This window comes from Pleurodeles waltl, chromosome 3_1, assembly GCF_031143425.1.
Source record: "Pleurodeles waltl isolate 20211129_DDA chromosome 3_1, aPleWal1.hap1.20221129, whole genome shotgun sequence".
Lineage (NCBI taxonomy): Eukaryota > Metazoa > Chordata > Amphibia > Caudata > Salamandridae > Pleurodeles > Pleurodeles waltl.
This window is the reverse complement of record NC_090440.1, coordinates 1,656,366,617-1,656,388,755: the sequence shown is the minus strand read 5'-3', so window position 1 is coordinate 1,656,388,755 and position 22,139 is coordinate 1,656,366,617. Positions and strand designations below refer to the sequence as shown.

Sequence of the window (22,139 nt, the reverse complement as noted above, 5' to 3'; positions counted from 1 at the left end):
AGCACTAATTACTATAAAGGAAATTTCATGATAATCAGTCCCCTTAGATCGTGTCCACTGAGGGAAGGAAAACACATTTTTCAATGGGGATTTACAGAGGGTTTTAGCTTAGGATGTCAAGGCTATAGGAGTGGAGGTGGGCATAAAGACTAAAATCTGCAGCAAGTTGTACAAGAAAATAAATAAGAGAAGGTTCGAGTAGGGTGAGCTTTAGGCCCATTGTATAAATATGAGAAGCTACTTTGTGTTGCTAAAGTATTGCCCATGGGTTGTGCAACTTCGTGTGCTATCAGTGAGATGTTATGTACCTTAATGCAATGGTGCTCTCGTGATACTGGTTACTCAGTATTTAGTGGATTTCCTTTTCGGCTGGAGAGAGTGGTTTGGGTTTCTGTTGATAGGCACTGGTACGCTTTCAGGCTTTATTGAATAATTTTGGGAGTTCTATTGATCCCCAGGAAGACTGATATCTTCTTACTTCTGTTTTGCCTTTCTTTAGGTGGATTTGGGTATGGAAGCTGAAGATATAAGTTGATAAGTTGTTAGCATTGTTGGATGAGGCAAAATTGCAAAAAATCTTGTCACTGAGGAAAGTTTAGGTGCCACTCGGCATTTGAATTTCGATTGAAGGGTGGTGACGGCATGAAAAACTTCCCGAAGAAGTTTAGGTTTTGTTGGGGCTTTGTTGATATATCACACAGTGAGGTTTACCATTGGGCTGAGGACTGATTGAAAGGTCTGAGTGCCATTTCATAAGCATTTAAATGGAATTCTGATGTTTCTGAAGGATGAGATGTCAGGTTCAGATGTTTTTGAATGTCTGGTGCAGGACGTTTTGGACTTATTGGGATGGAAAGGCTAAAACAAGGAAAAGGCATTACATATTTTGTTATTTTTTTCCCACTTAGTTATGGAAGTGGCATTGTGAGGTAAGAATGTGGATGATAGGAAAACAACATTTATTGTTGATAACGAAACACTGTTTGCATTAGTATAAGGTCAAAAAGCTAAGGGGAAAAAAGACTGCTAAACCTTTTGTGGATGTTCATGTTATGCTGTCCGCAAGACGTACTGGGTATCGATAGTAACACAGTGGATATTTTGTCTCATTCACAGTAGCAGGGAGTGAATACACTGGCCCTGGGAGCAGAAGTATCCAAGACAAAAACGCTGCCAGGGTTGTGGGAATGAGGTTAACAAGTGTTCTTGAACTAGCTGCAAAGTATCAGCAGCTTCAAATCAGAAGTTACAAGTAGGCCTGGTGTGGTTTATGGGTTAGCGGCGTTCAGAGGAGAGGGACTTCGGTTCAAGATGAATAGAGAGCAATCTGACAGCTGTAGCAACTACTGGCAAGCTGGGGGCCATTGCTTTTCATGGAAAAGTGTTCTTCAGATATGAGCCATTGGCATGGGGAACAGGGGGTTGGACAAGAGAAAAAGAAATGATGACGAGCAGTAGAAGTCCAGTTACAGCTAAACTAATGAAGGCATGTTGGGTGCTTTGTGGAGAGGTTACTTAGCTTTCGTGCAACTCTTTCTGTGGGTGTGTATGCTTTGCTGTTTGTGGGAGGCCTTAAGGATATCTAAGTTGCTCAGTACAGGTCGTAGGAATGGGTTGTTGAGACAGGAAGCCCAGGAAGCGTAAGAAGAGTGTAGACTGTCTATATGGCTACGACAATCTAAAACTGACCTGATGAGTCTGAGTAGTTCTATTGCTTCTAAGACGGTTCAGGGTCATGTTCTATTCCATTTACCCACTTGGCAGTAGTCTTTTCAGGTTAGAGGTGAGTTTCATGATGAGAACTGTTACTTGTTGGGGTTTTGAAGTTTCTGGAGATTTTTTATGCTGAATTTCCCCCGTATCATTTTGATGCACATAGATGCTGTGTCAGAAGTGGATACAGTCTGTTTTCTAGGGCACACATTAGAAACATTGGGTATTAAAAGTCTGGCTGCTGCAAAGATTTCTTACACAGGAGAGTCTATTTAATTTAAAGACTCTTTTTCCAATTATTTGTTCTTATTCATGTTGTGAGAGTGAGTTCCAGAACCGTCTGAACGTCAGAGAAGGGAGTGGATCGCTTTCAAGCAAGAGGACACCAAGCCATTTAAGAGGGATGCTAGATTTGAAGGGCCAGAGTACTTCAATACAATGATGGGGCAAGAGCAGGATATACGTGGGGTCAGTTACTACCCACTTTAGTTCATCTGTTGTCTGGCCGAGGCTGCTCTCATTGTTTGTTTACAAACTTTGGTGAGAATTACCTTGTTTTTTTGTCATATATTTTCCCATACAAGCTGATTTGTTTCATTTTGAAGACCCTGTAGTCCAGTACTCATTTTATTTGGAGGGAGTTGCTGCCGAAGCGAGTTTGGTAGGGAGCGAGGAAACCATGGTCAACAGATAAGGTGCAGAGAAAGATAAATAGGCAAGATTCAAGTTTTTTGTGTGGCACAAGTTATTAGCTTAAACCTGCGAAAATTTCTCAGGAAGATGAGTTTGTGCAGGTCTGATGGCATTCACCTTCTTTTTACGGGTAACGGCCACACACATGCCATCTCTCCCGATTCAGACAGGATACTATTGATTTAAAGGTTAGTCTCCTGCTTCCCATTTCCTTTTTGCAAAAAATCAATTTCTCTGCCGGTTTCAGCTGACAGGGACTGGTCCCGGGCACTGCCAGTGACCTACTCCTGCAGGGCATTGCACATTTCTTTTGCACGCTCTCTATGCCTGCCACAGCCCTTTCCCTGTGTTACTGACAGGTAAAGAAAAAACTTATATTTGCATTTCTGATATTTCATCCTGCAGCAGCGCAATTGCAAATCCCATAAATGCAGACCTGCCAGCTTGGAAATTAATTTCACTATATGAGGAGGGGACAGGGCCTCGTGCCGAGAGCTATCTAAAGGGGATTAAACCCTCTACCAGCCCCCCCCCTCCCCCCCCCAGAAAAAAGAACAGGGTCGCTGAGGCAGTACTATGGTGTTTTCATACATCTTAATGGACATTGGCTGCTTACAGCTGCAAAAAAGAGCTGGAGTGGTTTCACGCTCACTTTGCCTGCCACCGTGTGACTTCGGCTCTTCACCAGGTGACCATGCGAAAGGAGCTGAAATAGTGTCACACATGGCACCATGTGAGTTGGCAGGTCTGTACATGCCAATAGACCTTATTCTGTTCTCAATAGAAGTCGATGGGAGAAATACAGTCTGCCAATTACTTCTTTAAAATCTCCCACTTTCCTCTTAATTGTTGGCATGTATGCAACCATTATCTTTTGGAGTGCGGATCCGGTTTCTAAGTGTTTTGGTGAGGTATTGTGGGGTTGGCTGCCATGGCATTTTCATTTGTTTGCTGATGGGGAGTATGGCGTGGCAGGAAAATGCCTAGTTAAAATTTTCCTGGTTTACAAGAGGGAGGGAATATGTTCCAATGTATAGTGAGAACTATATCGTTACTGATTTGGTGAATCCAACTAGTGGTGCTGCTGGGCTAATATGACATTGGTTTCAAAATATGATCAGGGTCAAGGGCGGGAATAAGAAGGAGTCAGATTTGAGAGGAGGTGGAGACTATTTGAGGCTGGTTATGTTGAATTTTGATTTCGTTTGTGGGGTTCGTGGGATTTTTAAGTGGAAATGGAAGAACATGTTGTGTAGATTAGTGAGGTGGGATTGTGGTTATTTATCAGTTTGACACACTCAGACCTGTTCTCTTAAAGTGGCTTTTTTCACTTCTTAATTGATTTTGGTTACTTTTTGCTGGCTCACCCGATTTTGTTCAGTCATAACAGTATTATAGACTGGTTTGTGTTACATTTATTTGAGAGTTAAAATTTTAGTTGAAGTTCATAAGCCTCCTATTTTGAAGAAACAGCTAAGCCAAATTATGTTAAACCCAGCTCAAGACAGAATTTGATTTGGATGACTCAGTTTCTAAATTTTGCACAATTTTGCAAAAAAGCTAAGGGTTCAGCAAGCCTAGCACAGATAAATAATTGTAGAGAGCTAAAAGGTATTTAGCCACTAGCCATAAGTAAGGAAACTTTGCCTGCGTTCTGGTATCACTGAAACTTAACTCTACTGTACTGTAGGATTAATTTTAGTGCAGAGTTCTAAAACCACCAAATCTTTCTATTGATTAACTTATGTTGAAATCTGTTGTGCGATCTTTCATATCAGTGCCACATAACTGTAAATGGACCTAGTGCAGAAATAAAAATAAGAGCGTCTAGTTGCTATTCATGTGTGGCCGCAGAGGTTTTGAAGTGACTAAAAGGGATAAACCAAATTGCTTCTACGAGGCTGGTGCTAGATGGCTAGCTCTCTTTATTAGTCTGCTTTTTTCTTCTTTAGAGTTGGCATCTGTATTCCTCTTCTAGCACATGCTCAAAAAATATTTTTTTTTTTTGCAGAATTGGGTAATTCATGCTTTTGATGATGTACACTACATTGTACCTTTCCTTTAACATTTGTTCACCCTTTTCCTTGATGTAGATTTGGAAATCAGACCAGAAACTTCAGACTGTACTACGATGGCAAGCACTTTGTTGGGGAGAAGCGGTTTGAATCTATTCATGATCTAGTGACTGACGGATTGATTACTCTCTATATTGAGACCAAAGCTGCTGAATATATTGCCAAGATGACGATAAATCCGATTTATGAACATATAGGCTATACAACTTTAAACCGCGAGCCAGCACACAAAAAACACACGCCTGTGTTGAAAGACGCACACGACGGCAAAGACGTTCCAGGAGAGGAAGGGGTCCTAGAGAAAAGGGTAAGATCTAGTGAAAATACTGCCCTCTTTTAGTTTGTTATTTGGAAGGTCGATTCAAAGTAGAACATATTATACACGCTGTATTCTTCATTACTTTGTATACTTCAGTATTGTCCATTACAGCTTGTCTTCTAATGCCGAATGAGCTTTTTATGATTTGTATGTTTATTTTTTTAGGTCTGTGCAGTTTAAAAATACTTTTTTTTAAATACTAACATGCCTGTTTAGGCGTCAGCCTGTCGGACAGTGCAGCTGTGTGATTGCAAAAGGCTTAATGGGAACATGTCAATAGCTGACCTTGAAAGCAACTCCATCCATTGCTTTCAATTTTTTTTTTTTTGTTTTTTTTTTTTTGGCTTTGTTACTTTTATTTTCTTACTTTCTATTCACTGACTTTATTTGTTTTAGTAGCTCTATCAAGTCTTTACCCTCCTGTGGAGCTTCACCTGTTTACTATCTCTCTCATTTGCTATTTTTATCTTTCCACATATATCTGCTTTACTGGAACTTTGTTTTCTATTTTTTTAAAGCACTCCATGAGAATGAACTCCCCCCCCCCCCTCCTTTGTGTTTCCCCACTTCTCCCAGCATGTTTCTTTTTATAACATTCTGAAAATGTCATGTCCCACAACATTGTCCTTCTAGCTGCTCTAAGTCATGCTTTCACTGTCAAACAGCTTTGACAGTCGAGCTGTTCTTCTGTGCACTTTAACTCCATGTTGCGCTCACTCTTGTTTGTTCACATTTACTCTCCTCCACATTGCTGTCTCTGTTTGCCTTCATATTTGTACACTCTTGTTACTTCCAATTGCCCTCTGTGTAGGAGCATAGCCCGGTCAATAAGATTGGGGGAGCGAGCTTCAGATTTCCCAACAATCTCGCTGACACATAATGTTAAAATACATTATACGACAAGTGAGGAACCTGAAAGGGACTTAATGGGCAGTGGTAAGGGAGAGGAATGTGTATTAGTAGAAATACTTAGTGAGAGAAACACAAAATTTTGTAAACAAAAAAACAAAAAAACAGCATTTTGAGGACTCTCAAAACAGAGATGAGAGTGTGTTTTTGTCAGTGTGTTCATGCAATAACCCCAAGTGAAATCAGACATACACCTCTCCCAACAGGCAGCACCTTTACCAGCTTGTTAATCAGAAAATACAAATATTAGGGGGGTGTAATACCCCAGACAACCCCCTGAAGCTACGCCTGTGCCTCTGTGTCTGTCTCCATACCCTCCTCTTGCTTTCCTGCCTGTCCATGATCCTTCCCGCTGCATTCCTTCCCCACACCCGCTCACATTACTTTTTTTGTTTACCAATCCAATTCAGCAAACAAAGTAAAAAAAAAAGAAAGCTTGCACAATTTTGTAGTTGTATGCATGCTTTGTCTGCACCTACAAAACGGAACAGCTGATTGTGTAGGCCTTTTTTCCCTATTTACTAGCCATGCTGCGCTGCAAAAGGGATGCAGTGCACCATGGCTAAAGCTATTTAAAAAGCCAATAGGTCTGAGAGTGAGACTTATTGGCTTTCACAATACTTACTTAAACTTGTCACCATTCATTTTTTGACCATGAGTTGGTGGGGTAGGAATATCATAATCCCACATTTGAAAATCAACATTGTGCATGAAATTAGGAGATGGCTTTTGTAAAGCAATGACTCCTTTTCCATTAACAGAATGTAACTTTATTTAGCGTTTTGAAGGTAGTTTTTACTGATAGAATATGCTACTATGAAGTTCTGTGTTTATGTAGTAAATTTAAAATAATAAAGTATTTTATGGTTACATTTGGCCTGTTGCAAACTACCAAAAATAAACTGGTTGCTGTTCTATAACTTCATAACTTCTGAATAGTTTAGATATTGCTCTACCTTAACAAATGTCTACGTGCAGGGTTAGTGTATTTAGCTGAAAACTAACCTTCACTGGAACGCGAAAAAAAATAATCTAACCTAATGCGCCTGTTTTGTGCATGTAAATCATTATTATTCTTGTCAGGACCATTGGCAGCATGCAGAAGATCTTTTGACCTTTATGGCTTAACATATTGTTTTGATAAAGTGGTTAAGATGTTAAATTGACTTTTTCTTTGAAGTGAAACTGAGCATTGTAGACTAAAACTATGTTTCGCCAATGCCGTTTTTTCTATTCATGGCAGAGATTTTAAAAGTATGTGTGATGACGCTTGCTTCCAGTACTAAACCACATTTTTTTGTTGTGTGCAGTTTTGTGTGCAGTGATCCATGATTGTAATTTGCAATTGTTTTTTAATTGCAGATGTGTTTTTAGTTCTGCTGCTTCAAGCAGTTTCAAGATAGTATAATAATGTTTATCGCTAGATTTCTGTATTTTTTTTCTTCACAGATACATTACCGCATTGGTATATTTAATGGTCCACTATCTACATCTCCCATGTTTTTCCTCATTAAGAAAGGAAGGGATTACACAAGGTTTCTAATATCTGTTTTAGTGGCTTTACTTTCAGTCATGCGGTAAACAAATATAGATGGTTTTCACTTGTGTTAATCATTAACCTCACTTATTTTTCCATGAATAGTAACTTGAGGAGGAGGAAAGTGTTTATATTTTTCAATAATGTTCGTAAAAACGTTAGAATTTGTTTTGTATTAGCACATACATTCCTATTGCTAAAATATTTGATTCTTTTAGGTCGTGGCTAGACAGCGCATGCGCTATATCGAAGAGACTTGTTGTATATACTTTGTGGACTTCAGCCCGCCCATAGGCTTTCCATTTGCTGGCTCCATTGTCACTCTCCTATTCTTTCTCTCGATTTGTCCATGGCATGCATTTGTCATGCCTCTTCCTGGGCTTACCACTCCCCGAAAGCAGGGACTGTTACACTACCCATCCGCTGCTTTCATTTTATGACCTTTTTAGGACCTTTTTTTTTTTCTTTCCTTAAGAGCCCTCCTCAGCAGCACTAGTGTATTCACTCCGTCTGAGCTCTGTTGCTGTAAACAAGCCAGTAAATCATGCTCTTATCTCGTTTCTTGTTACTGAGCTGTCAGCGCACAGTTGGTATTTTGCAGACACTCACCCCTGCTTGAGCCCCTGCTGCAGTGGTTCTGGTTTTCCAGTAAAATGTTGTAACCTAATAACCCGTAGAAGGAGGAAAAATCCCCGCTTGATCTGTAGAGCTTTTTGCTCAAACTAGAGTGAAATCAGCGGAGTCGATGTTCGGAGAGCTTTAGCAGGTCAAATACCAACAGTAGGTTTACTCCGGCTGCAGGAGGGGGTAGAAAGCAGAGTCTGGGCATGTCTGTGCATGTACCATCAACACTGCCAGCCCCGTAGTACATAGTGTGTGCACACAACTTTCTTGTGAAACCAGTCTGCAGTTTCTTGACTACAGAGCCATTACATGTTGAGAGCGAGCGTTGCAATACAGCCAGCTTGTTTAATAATGGTTAAAAACGAAACAAGCACAAAAGTTATAGTCAAGAATGATTAAACTCCCTGCCAAGATAAAAGAACTATGATATTTTTGATTTAGAACATGTTTGTGATGGCCCTCGCGACATGATTAGTTACTGTTATTTTTGGGTGAAAAGCAGCTCATGTATTGTATCTCATTTTGTATCATATTGGAAGGTCATAGCATAGTAGGCGAACCCGACTGTTCCTCATTATATATAATATTTTGAAAAGTATGATCTCTTGACCATGTGAGCATTGTATTTTCAGTCCCGTAATTGGTGCAGCGTGAATCTTATGATAACTCCAGAAAAACTACATGATTTTCTTTGCAAGGATCTGCTAAAAAGAAATGTATGACAGTGCCCTGCCCCAACTCTTAGACGCCAGACCCAGGATGCATTTGCTCCCCACTTTCCTCTTGTTATTTTCAAGCCCCTCACCATCCTGTTTATTTTTGATGTTTCTGTTTATGCAGAATACTTATGTTGAGTGTGAAGTCTTGTGACTTGATATGCGTTTCCAGCAGAGTCATAGCCCACGTGCCGTGTAAGAAAAATTGCACCCCTTTCTCCATTTGTTTAAATCAACAGCACATGTACATCTTAGGGGAACAAACCAATAGCGGTGCAGCCATTTCAGCGTTGTAATTGAGCTATGGAAGGGAGGGACCGAGTGAGAAGGACCAAGCTGGGCTTCTGGGTGTGCTCGTGCCGAGTGCAACAAATTTGAAATGGGGAAGCAAGCACCTGGCCGTGCATCAGAGTTCATCCTACATGGACCTTGTTGGAACCTTCCGGGTAGGGCAAGCTGCTGCTGTTACTCCTCTGCTCCAGAGAATTAAGAAAACGTGAACTTGTGAGAATTTAATGAATGTAGCCTCTTGATTAATGGCGGTAAACTCAGCTTTAGCAAAACCTGCAGAGCTCAGTGAAACTTGCTCAATCCACAAAGGCTGCAAGGTTACTTTACCAACAGAAATGTATGCTACACCAGTAGGCCAAGGTAAAGATGGATGGAGTAGCAACGCATGCACAGAATGTGAGACATAAACATCTCTGTCGATGCACTTGTGAAATGGTAATATAACTAACACGAGGGAAAGGATACAGAAATGAAAATTGGAGTAATTCCCTTATCAATAAAATTAGGTAGCAGGCCTTTTTATTTACCTAGGAATAGACTGAAATCCTTAGAGCTGGAAATCAAAACCCATGACTTTCTGTATAAGACTTAACTTGCTTCCGAAAGTGTGACTATACACCACACACATTTTCTTTTATCCAAATAAAACACGCATCTCGAAATGCGGTAACATTCTAGGGCAACATCAGACATGAAGTGGTGGCTAGAATATCCGTGTCTTTGTCTATGCCGGGTAGTCCACCTTTCAAGTGCACGACGACCACTAATATTGCACCACTGTCCGTTCTGGGTTTAACACGAAAACATGTGAGGCATTTTGAGTCGTCTTGAAGCCATCCCCTTTTAAAAGAACAGCAGCGTCCTAATTAGACTATTCAAAATTATAGCATGCTGTTGACTTGGAGTCCCGTCGACAAGTGTGCAGAAACTGAACTTTCCAAAAATAATTGATTTACACCGTCTCCAAAGTCAGAGAGCTGGTCAAACGTAAAGAATAACCAAACTAAATGATATTTCTTAATGTAACGTGGCAATTTATGAATTGGATTCTCTGCGCGCATGCTGAATATTTGCAACCTTTCATGCACTTTGCTTTTCAGCTAAGCAGTGTGTTTGTCACTGTAATCATGAAGAAGAGTATTCGCAGGGAGAGAGCAAGGAAGTAAGCAATCCCCTTCATGGTCTCCATTTCCTTTGCAAGGTCACGTGATGGATTAGTTTCAGCTGCCCTTCATTCCCTCATTCTCACCCCTCTCCCCGCTTCTGAGATAGCTACAAAAAAGTGGCACACATCATAACGGGCTTACTGGTTACTAATAAAACAGGCTGCGGGAAGGGCTTGTTTCAGTTCTCTGGATGGGCACAGTGAAGCACCACATGCCAACAACTGCACCCATAGGTGCTGGAGTGCATCCGAATAGTAAGCGTTTTGTGGTTTACAGTACAGAGCACAGTACATCAGCAATACCCTCCATGGTCTCCATTGCAGAGATCTCTGCATTTTGAGGATTGTTGGCCGAGATACTACTAGAGAGTCGATTAGCTCAGTGGGTTGAATGCCTGCAGCACGAACGTTTGTGTAACAAGCAAGTCAGAAATATGAATTACACTAAGGCAGATGGTACTATTTGTTCTTCAGAGGCTAACAAAATAAGTATTACGATTTTTTTTTTATATATCTGTTTTATTATTTCAAACACATATATTCAGTTACAAATTCAAATTACATAATTCAAAAGTCAAAGATCAAGAACTGAGAACTGGGTCCATGCATTCCATTATCCAAGGGCCAGTAAAGCATTTGTTTTCTATTGTGTAACACAGATATATCTATCAAGGAGTAACAAGCGATGTATTCAAAAGGTAGTTATACAGTACATCCCAATATTTTGTTTTGTCCCTGCATACTCAAGGTGCATCTGGTATCATTCCCCCTATTTTTTTTTGTTTTTGTCCAGTGGGATACTGTTCTCTCCGCAGTCAGGCAGTACCATCTATTTGATCTGATTCACTGCTGGTTACAAACTGAGGCTCAAGTAGTTAGATAAAAACAGCTTTGTTAACATTTTACAACGGACATTACTTCTATACCTCCCTGTTCATGGCGGGCATTCATCATTTTTGATTTCCAACTGTGCAACAAGCGTATCCCAAACGTCATAACCTGTGTGTGCCTGCCCTCCATCTCGCAAAACTCGTAACACTCGCAATTCCGCACATGCCCACCGCAATGTCATCACTCGCCATTTATGCATTTCCAGTGCTCTTGGTGCCTTCCAATTCATAGCAATCAATCGTTTGTACATAATAAATGCCAGGTCGGCAAACCTATGAATATATGTGTCCTGTTTAATTCTGGTTCTAATCCCCAGTAAACAAGATCTCGGTTCCAGTCAGAACACATGCTTTGTGATGTCAGTGACTACTGCCACTACCTTGTGACAAACTTTCTGAAGGGGCCCACAATCCCACACCATGTGATAGAAGTGAGCTGTGTGTGACCCACACCAGGGGAATGCCGGACTAGCTGTAGGGTACATGCAGTGAATACGGAATGGGGACAGTTACGTTTGGTGCACGAAATTAAACTGGGTATATCGAAACCTAGGGTTTCGTGATACTCGCTGCACTTGCTGGAGGGTCACCAGCCATGTCTTGGGGGTCAAATGCGCGGGGAGAACTATATTCCATCTCTGTCTCGCTACCTCAAGTCTGTTACCTTCTATATCCATTAGAGCTTTATACAAATTTGTAATCATTTTTGATAGGCCATCATCAGAGAGCAGAAAGTGTAATGTGGGAGATGTTTCACTGTGCGGTCTGTTAGCCAGGTGTACACGGGGATGCTCTGTAGCAGTGTGTGTATCCATGCTGCCTCTGAGGATTCAGGTCTACGTATCCAGTGTAACATCCATTGTAGCTGTGCTGCAGCATAGTAATGTTCAAAATTTGGGGCACCCAACCCCCCTTCGCGCAACGGCCGCTGAAGATTAGTAAGCGCCACTCGGGATCTACCGTTTCCCCATATAAGTCCTAGCAGTAGTCTGTTCAGCTTGCGGAAGAAGCTTCTAGGCAGAACTATGGGCAATGCAGCAAAGTAATAAAGGAGTCGCGGGAGCACCAGCATATTTGCTATTGCCACCCTTCCCATGGGGAAGAGGGGAAGCAAACACCAGAACCGGAGCGAGCCCTTCATAGAGCATAGTGCAATGCCCAAATTGCCATCTCTCAGGTCGTCAGGTCTATGGTAAATCTGCACTCCCAAATATTTAAATGTGTCAAAACACCACTTCAACCTTCCCACAGAAAGCTCCTCCCTTACCTCTGTAGGCAGGTCAACCAGAGGGAATAAGCTGGACTTAGACCAATTAACTCTCAGTCCCAAAATCTCAGTCCCAAAATCTCTCCATACTCGTCTAGCAGAGACATCACCGCGGGCAATGTGGTCCCACCCCTCTCCAGGTATCAACGCATCATCCGCATATAAGGAGATTATATGGTGCATCCCCATCCAGTAAATCCCCCACTGCTCGGCCAGTGCGCGCAACCGAGCCGCAAGCAGCTCCATTGCAATGGCAAACAACAAAGGTGATAGAGGGCACCCCTGTCTGGTCCCCTACCAATGGGATAGCTGTCTGATATTACTCCTCCCACTTTAACCCTAGCCGTAGGGCCAGCATATAGTGTCTGCACCCATCGTACAAAACCATGGCCAAACCCCATGCGGTGTAGGGTGGCAAACAAAAAGTCCCAGCCTAGTGTGTCAAACGCCTTCTCTATATCCAAAGACATTGCTACATTACCATATGCATCTGTGGGAGTATCTCCAATGATGCCCAATAGTCTGCGGGTATTCAAGAACGTATTGCGCTGTGGTATAAAACCATTTTGATCTTCGTGTATCAGAGTGTGTATTACGGGGTCAAGTCTGTTTGCCAACACCTTGCCCAAAATTTTGCAATCTAAGTTAAGAAGAGATAACGGCCTGTAGGATCTCACGTCCGTGGGATCACGACCGGGTTTGGGGAGCACCACCACCAGCGCCTCTCTCTGTGACCTTGGGAGTTTCCCACTGACCCACGCCTCCTCAAACACCGACAACAGTTGCTGCGACAGGTGTTGTGCATAAGTGGCAAAGTACTCTATTGGCAAACCGTCTACCCCCGGTGTCTTATTGTGGGCTATTTGTGTTATGGCTACTCCTATTTCCTCTATTTGGAGGGGTTCATCCAACGTTGCCATTTTTGTTGTCGATAACTGTGGAAAAGGGGCCTCACCCAGGAAGGCCTCCAATTGCCTAGCATCGCAGCTCGCTTGCCCACGGTATAATGTCATATAATAGTTCTTGAAGGCATTGTTAATTGCCTCCTGCGAGGTGACCAGAGTTCCGTCATTCAGATGTATAGTCCCAATCGTGGTGTGTTGCTGATCCTCTCACAGTAGCCATGCCAACAGTCTCCCCGAGCGGTCACTCTTCGTTTGCAATCGCATAAGATGATAATTATAATCATGACGTCGGAGACGTTGATCCGCCTCCTCATATAACACTCGCTTATCGCGAAGGGATTCGGGCGATGCCCTATTTTGTGTGGCTGCTATTTCCAACTCCCGCATATCCTTTTCCAGAGTGACAAACTCAACGTGCAGCGAGTGTCCGAAAGACAATGTCCCCTCACCACAACTTTATGTGCATTCCATTCCGTAGCCCTCGAATCAGTGGAGCCACTATTTAAATCCCAATACTGCTTAACACAGGTATTTAATTCCTCTCTGAAAGGATGGTCTAGCAGCGCCTCTCTGTAAAAGCCAGGTGGGTATTGTGGAACGCTTTCGGCCCCATTTCACAGTCAGCAGCAATGGGGAGTGATAAGACAAGGTCCGTTCTAGATACTCCGACTCTTTAATTAAGGAGCACGTTTGGGGTTCCCCATAGCAGGTCTATTCTAGTGTGTATTTTGAGTATCACGGAGTAGAAGGAGTACTCTCTATGTGTCGGGTGATTCATGCGCCACATATCATATACTCCCAAGTCATCTGCCCAAGTCTCCAACAGATTAGAGTTGCGCCTGCTTCGTGCTCGCTGTAAGGGTAATATCGAACGGTCCATCAGTACATCTGGAACACAGTTAAAGTCCCCACCACAGTTGGCAGGGACACCAGGGTCCGCTAATGAGGCAGGTGTCAGTATTTGGAGGATTTCACTGAGCGTGCTACTGGGGGCGTAAACCCCTACTATAGTTAATGGTCTACCATCAAGCTGCCCTTCCAACACTATGTATCTGCCCCCTTCGTCTACCTTATTTGTATGCAGTACGTATGGTACTCCTGGCGCTATCCACATAAGTACTCCTCTCGCATATGCCAAAAAAGATGTGCCATAAACCTGTCCTTGCCAGCATTTCTGTATAGCCTGCAGATCACTACTCAGTAAGTGTGTTTCCTGCAATATGGCAAAGTGTACCCCCTGGCGCTTGAGATAAGTGTATATACGATGCCTCTTACCCAGCGCAGCCATTCCACACACATTCCATGTTATGATTCTATATTCCTGCATAGTATGTGGTGTGTGTGGGCCTACAACCTGGTAAGCCTTTTGTGTGTTCACTTCTCCTCGTGATTGACTCCTAGCGGGGGTATGGATCTGTAACCCTGGAAAAGGTGTTTATAAAGTAATTGTGGAAACCTGCACCGAGACCCGTTTAAACATGTTAAACAAAATCCCCGACCCCCCCCCATCAGCACCCACCATCCCCAACAACAACAGTGGCGTGCATGTACTTCTCTAGGCACCACCAACAATAATAAAAAATAAAACATACATTGAGTGCAAAAATACTGTGTCCATTTGGATACCATCTGGGGGAACGTGGTGGCTATCACTGGAGGCCTGTCTCCAAGGCCCCCACTGTAGATTAGAATATGTTGGTGAGGGCGCTTCCGATAGCCCCAGCCACATCACGATAAGGATCCTCTCCCTTCTGTGGGTCAACAAAGAGGCCTCCGCCAGTACCTGTGGGCAGAACCATCACGTTGTTAGAGACTCCATCCAAAAGGTCGGCCTAGTGTTTTTCGTATCCTCGAGTCTCTTGTCAATATGATCCTAGGCTCATTTTCTGACATCACAAGGACTTTCAAAATCCCATTGCCAAACTCCGCCAGTTGTGGTAGTTACTGTTCAAGCATCATAACTCATCTGCAGTCCTGGGTGTAATATCCGGTCCCTTCAGCATGTCCGTAATGGTCGAATCGGATCTGCCAGAGTCCGAATCCGTCGGCCCCCAGACGGCGGAGCGTAGCACGGCGAAGGAATTATGGGTGTGCAGTGTCATGTCCCTCAGCACCTTCGCTCTCTCAGCAGCTGCCTGTGTCTTCATGGGTTGCGCCTTTGATCTCCTCTTGGGTCTTCTGCAGACCGGCGAGGATAGCCATTCTCCATTTCCTCCTTCTTCCTTCGTTGATTGGGCTATACCCTTGGCATGCATCCACGTCCAGGCGTCGGCTGGTGTGGCAAAGACGTGCGTGCGATCCTCAGCTATCACCCGGAGCCTGGCGGGGAACATCAGGGCATATTTGAGATTGTGTTCACGAAGGCGCTGTTTAATTTTAACATAAGAGTAGCGCTGGCGTTGCACCTCTGCCGTGAAGTCTGGGTAGGCCGTTATGGAGGCCCCTTCGTGATGTATCGGACCTTTGTTACAGAAGTGCTGTAGAATTGCATCCGGATCTCTGAAATTGAGGAAACGTGCTATTAGCGGGCAGGGTGGTAGTCTCGGAGCCGGCAGCTTATCCGGGATTCTGTGTGCCCTTTCCACAGAGAAGAACTTCGGCGCCACACCATTCAACACCTCTTTAATGAGCCATTGCTCTAGAAACAGTTCCGTGCTGTGCCCCCCCACTCTCTCCGGAATTCCCAAGAGCCGAGCATTGTTCCGTTGAGACCTACTTTCAGCATCTTCCACATGTCTCTGTAAGGCTTTCACTTCCACATCCAATTGCTGCATTTGCTTCTGATGGTCTGATACCACAGGATTCAGAGCGCCTAGGGTGGCTTCCGTCACTCGAACCCTCTCCACCAGACTGCGGTGGTCCACTCTGAGCAGGTTAAGATCTTGAGAGACCGTGTCTATTCTATTTTCGAGAGACAATTTGGTGTCCATGATAGCCTGCAAGATCTTCTCAAATTGACCCGAGTGTGACTGCAGAGTGCTCTCCAGAGAGCGTAGACTCAGTACCTCAGATGGTGCCTCAGAAAGAGTAGTGTGACTAGATCGTTCCTGTGGCTTGGGTGTCTTGGATTTCCCCATCATTCTGCCTGTACAGGTGTTGGACCTGTAGTGTGGGCTATCTGCACCCAGTATGTTCCTCCTTCCAACACCGTTTAACACCCTTTGGACCGGAGTGCCAACTGCTTTAAGTCTACACCGGTTCCATGTATTGTCACCACTAAAGGCAAGCAACAAGCAGGCACAGGCTTGTTCAATGCATCAGCATCATTGTGCAGTACCCTGTGATTCGCCTCCGTGCAATGTTCAATTCTCCTTATTCATAGCCAGAGGGGAGTCTGCCCCATTTAATGCGACAGTTCTAGGCCTTCCTGCAGCTGTGCCACCCCAGTGCCCGTCTCCGCTGCCTCCGAACCCCCCCCCCTGCAGCGCATGTTCTCCATCCATGGTCCCCAACTCCCTTGTGTGCCACTGTCGCCGCTCCTCCTGGGCTCAGATTAGCCCAAGGATATACCTCCGTTGGCAGGCTCACAGTAGGTACCACAGGGCGAAGCCCAGGGGACGAGTGGTAGGTGGGTGGACAATGGGGGGGGGCGATTGGGTCCACAAGCGGAGCGTCTTCGTGAAGCTTATGGCGATCCTTGCGCCCCACAGGGTGCCCTTCCTATCACGCGCAGCCTCCTTTCCTCGCCACGCGTGCAGGGAAGCGTTCAGCGGTCCACCTACCGCCCAGCCAGTCGCAGCCTCACTCCGCAGGGCCGATCCTCCTGCAGCGCCGCTCCGCACGGTCCGCTGGTAGAGCGGCGCGGCTCATCGCCACGCCACGCCCAAGTTCGCGCAGTCCAACTTGCAGGCCTCAGCTCCCGGGGAAGGCCTTGCACGGTCCGCGGGCTCAGTCACCGCCTCGAGCACCACACGTGGCCCCACTCGCTTCCAGCACCTCTAGACTGCCTCCGCCACCGTTTCTCGGTGCGCGGCTGGTGCTGCGGAAGCGCCAGTCAGGATAGTTGTGGGGGCCAGGAGCAGAGCGCGATTTCAAGCGTCCGTCATGGCCGCCATCTTGACCACGCCCCAATAAGTATTGCGATTTTACTGAATAATTTTGGCAGCACTCGTTAAAGGCAATTGACACATTTCATATTGTGTTTTGCTGTCTATCAAGTGGTAAATTTAATTTGGGGTGCCTTGTTCATGTATGTCCCTGGTTACACAAAGGAGTATCAGCGCAAAAGCTGCAGGCACTTGGGTGCTCCATCTGCCTGGGGGACACTTACCATATGGCCCTACAATGGCCATACAGTGCTGAAACACATTGACAAAGCCAGTAGCTCTTGCATTGCAGAGACTGATTGGCTTTGCCAGTGCTTGTTTAGACCAGTCTCTCTTTCTTCATGCCTCAGCGGAAATGCTGCTTTACACCATTTTTTATTTGAATATGGCTGTTGTGTTAGAAAACAGCACATAAAGCTTTTGGATTTATTGCAAACCACTGAGGAGATTTCATGCCGTACTTTGATAGAAGTGGTTATAGATACCATGATCTAAGAATAATTTGGCACCTTTGATGTGGTTAAAGTGTGGATCATCTTTCTCTGCATCTGAGCAAAGATAACAATATTCTAACTAGGTGGATGCTTGTGCAATTGTGCATGAAAAGTGTATCCTGGTATTGATGGGTATAATGGTCTATCACAGTCAATTAAATGTAGAAATTAGATCAGTGTCATTGCTTCTGGGTTTTTATGAATTTGATTATAATTATGTTTGATTTATGTTCTATAAAAGCACTCCATTTCAAACAATGCAGATCATAAATGCAGAGGTTATTTTATCTAACTCCAGGAATAATGTGTGATAATATTGAGGGTTGTTCGAGTTTGGAACAATTAGTGTGTCAATTTCTGAGACAGGACACTATCAACTACAGATGACCAAAAAGTTTGTTTATATACATACCAGCATTTTCCTAATTAGTAGACAGTGCCTGCTATGTTAATACTCTGCATTGAAATAACAGACAGTACCAACCAATGTCGAGAAAGTTTCTTGGAAATCTGGAGATCTGTTTCTTGAAGGCCTGTACTGTGATATTTAAAATTCTTGAAACATGCCTTTTTTTCCATTGTTTTTTTATTTTTATTAATAAAGTATATCAGTTAAGCAGGAAAAACGGCATGTACATACCACCAGACCTACTCATATGAGGCTATGCTCTATGGCAAGCACTAAGCTCTTTCAATGCACGGAAGTTAGTCATGTTCTCTCCCTCTTGCCGTATCCAATCCTCCAACAGTCCGTGCTCGATCTCAGTCATGAAGCCTAGGAGTGAAGAGAAGCGGCAGTACATCAATGCAGACCTTTTATGTGTCATTGTTAAACTCTTCCCTATTCATGATGGAAACTTACTGACATCTTTCTTTAACGCTATCTTTTTCTCTGAAGCATAGTGTTCCCGCTTTGTGAAAGAGGAACCTCTTTATAGGATACATTTTCAAGACCGTGTAACATTTTCTTTTTTTCCCCATTGACCCGATCTTATTTCTGTTGGTCCACCTTCAAACACATACCCATGAAATGTCCCTCGTGCTAGAGCTAGAGTTGTGACAATTTTGGGGAAAAAGTTTCCCCAAAGAGCCCCTTGCTAAGAGAGCTCCTCTTGTGTGTGGTGTTCACCATGCAATGCTTTCAGCACAAAACACTTCTCTAATACTTGTATCATTGTTTTATGCCTACAGAAGCAATAATGGCATGGAGAAGAAGTAATAGGATATATGTAGGCCAGTACACAGCCATATCTTTGAACTAGGCTTTACCTTTTCTGCATGAGAATTGTGGTTTTTGGACCTCAAAGTTACATTGAGGTTCTGAAAGATATTGTTGCTGAAACTCTCACCCAGCTTGTTTTAATGGGTGGACGTGTTTTTTGCATTACCCATCTTTTTTTCTGCAGCAGCAGGGTAAATATCCGGATAAATACCATAGCTTGAAAACATTTTTTATCGTTAACTTGTAATTTTTCAATACATTTTATTGTTCTTCAGTGTATATTTTTTAATTTAGGAAGGCGTTCTGCCAAAATGAATGGGTTATCGGTATCTTAGTGCCTCTGTATTTTCCCATCAATTTTATAAGTTAATGTCGGAGGACTACATTATTTTCCCTTTGTATGAAACCATCTCCTTTACTGAGATGGTCATATTCGTTGTGTCTGGTACTTCTTTGAAATGGTTATTGTTTTCTCTGACAATCTTTTCCATTTGTTTTGGTTCTGCCTTAAGCCCTTAAATATTGGTATCATATGTAGTAAAGGAAGACTTTTCCTTTAAACATTTTCATTTCGATACGGGTGGTCTCAACTTTTTCTTTACAGTCCTTGAACTGAGTTAACTTCTCCTTGCACGGTATGATCTCTTTTTTGTGACAGATGGCTCCCTACTGATTTGGGGGTAGGCTGCTGTGTATTTCTGCTTGTTTTTTAGGTCTGTTGTGCATATTATTTCAAATGTGTCCTCCACATTGTCATACGATATGCTTTTGTTATTTTTCAACATAGAGTTTTTGGATTATGTACTTTCCATTAACCTCACCTATTTCGTCTTTTTTTCTCTGTACTATTCTTCCTATGTTTATGTATTGTTTACTAGTAGCGTAGGAGGTACTGATGTAGACGTTTCTTTCAGGTTGAGCATGGGTTTTTCCCATGCAAGTTATTTCAACACATTTTTTGTGTTTCTCAGCTCAGTTCTAACTTACCATATGAAGTTTACCATACACGTTAAGGATTCAATGTATTTTTTCCTTATGTGGCTAGGTCAAAGGACTTACAGTTCCCCATTTATTTTTCTCCAACCAAATTCTCTGTACCATGTGCAGCATCCTTTTCATCATTCTATTCGCGAGTTTGGCCAATTTTCTTCTCCATCAGTTGAGGTGCCTGATTATGTTTTTCAGTTCCTGTAATTTGCAAGGTAGTAGTAGATATGCAACTCTATTGATGAACATACGAGTGATCGAGAAGTGGTTAAGAAGTGGAAAAATATTAGTTGAAAACAAAAGAAATAAATGTAATAAAAAATAGAGTTGGGGTTATGATCAGGTTTAGAGGCTAGGCAGAGATTCAGTTAAAGGTTAGACCAAGATTCTGGATAAATTTAGGATATGCGCTATGCCAGCACAACAATGGCAATGAGCCTGCCTAAACTATATCTGCAGCTGTTTCCTGGAGAATGGGGGCTTTTGTCTCATGGTTGAGATTAGGCCTACGGTTAGGTTGCAGTGTAAGTCACAATTAGAGTAAAGGTAGTGTTGTGGTCGGGGCAAAGTAAAAAGTAGGGAAAGTGTTAGGGCTATAGTAGAAATAATGTTAGGGCCAGTTTAAAGCTTGGATAGAGATAGAATTTAGGCTAGGATCAAAAGTTAACATGAGGGCTCGGAAAGAGTTAGCTTGCAAGATGATGCAAACATTACTCAGGGAAATCTACTTTTATCTCCTTAAAGGGAGATGTCATTGGAAATAAACGGTGTTTTTCACTTAACTATGTTCCACAAAATAAAGTATCCATTTTGATGCCAAATCTGACTTTTCCTTAGTTTATAATGAAGATATTCTTCTGAAACTGTATTTCTCTTTCATTTGCTGAGATTAAACAACATAGATTTATGCCCAACAGGTGAAAACAAGTTGTGGTGGGGGGGGTCTTACTTAGAAAGTTTGGTGTACTCAAATGTGTTGCTTTGTAGAATGCATATGAAAGCGAATGGTTTAAAAAGATGTGAGGCAGGGAGAAGCAGGGCAGGTGATGAAAGGGAGCTTGTGATTTAATGAATGTGGGAACAAATGTTAGTCCATGTGGACAGCCCTCTCTCATTGAGGGTCATCCCATACTCTTGCCCAGGCACATTCACCTTTGGTGTCACAGTTTAAGTGGCCGGTCTAATAAAGAGGAGCTTAGTCGCTTTTGCCCTTACTCCAGGGAACCAGCAGGCTACATGTCTCTTTTGTCCTTCCTTACGAAGGGAGGCCCTCGCTGTGCCTTTGCAGCAGTGGCAATGAGGAAATCTGAATCCTGTTTACAGTTGGGCCCTTGGGCATGAGAAGGCTCGTCTCTTGCTGCAACAGTGTTTCACTAAACCCCATGGGGCTTTACTTAAGTTGTGCCTGCCTAATGCCCATGAAGCTGTGTCCGCCTCCTTTGTTGGTGAGTAAAAGAGATTGAGGTATAGCACATCTTATCAGCCCACGGTCCTGGTAAGCAGACAAATCCTCAACATATTCGGACCTTATTTCAACCTCAGCATATCTTAACATCTTCAGTAGAAAAAGGAGGGTGAGGTGCCATTGGCTATGCTCTTCCGTAAGACACACCCTACTGGAAATGAAGCTACTCAGTAACCCAAGTCATGCCAAGGTCTCGTGGATTGAGTCTACCTGCTGCCAGTAAACGGTCCAACCCGAGCAGCCAGGCAGAAGAATCCCTTGCCCCAGCTCTTCCTGCACTGACCTTTGTGCCATTCTTCACTATTCTTCCTGCAGCAGGGCTGACATGAAACCACCTCCTGCTGCAGTCTTGCCCTTAGCTACTTGTTGGCCCGCCATAACAACACCTACCTGAGGCACCTCTAGAGTGGCTCTGACAAAAGGTGTCTTTCCCTGCCATGCTGCCAAAGGACATCTTTATGCTTGGTCAAAGGAGGGTGAAGTGCTAGAGCCTCTGCCCCAGCTCTTGGGCTAACAGCAAAGATGTCCACCACAGGGCCCCGAGGAGTGGAAGAAAAATGCTCAGCACTGCACCAATTCACAATACAGATCACACAGACTTGGCCTCCCAAAAAATATTATCTGTTGCACATAGATTGTGATTCTCCTTCAAGAGGAAGCTTTGATGCTACTGTCAGACAGAATCTGGTCATTCCATTGAAGTAAGGACCCGAAAAGGATCTGGCTCCTCCACAGGGGAGGAAAAGGAAATGAGTACCTTGCTGGTGGCTTTAGCTCTGCTGACCGGCAGTGGATGGCCCTGACTACAGATGGCCATCCCA

The 22,139-nt window shown here is 43.5% G+C and overlaps 1 protein-coding gene across 1 annotated transcript in view; it reads left to right on the top strand.

Moving 5' to 3' along the window:
* The window catches only part of CHN1 (chimerin 1), a 300,327-nt gene that overhangs the window by 151,190 nt on the left and 126,998 nt on the right, over positions 1 to 22,139 (top strand). The window contains exon 6 of the mRNA XM_069225390.1: positions 4,500 to 4,788. Within this exon, the coding sequence (XP_069081491.1) occupies positions 4,500 to 4,788 (289 nt within the window). The remainder of the gene's footprint in view (positions 1 to 4,499; positions 4,789 to 22,139) is intronic.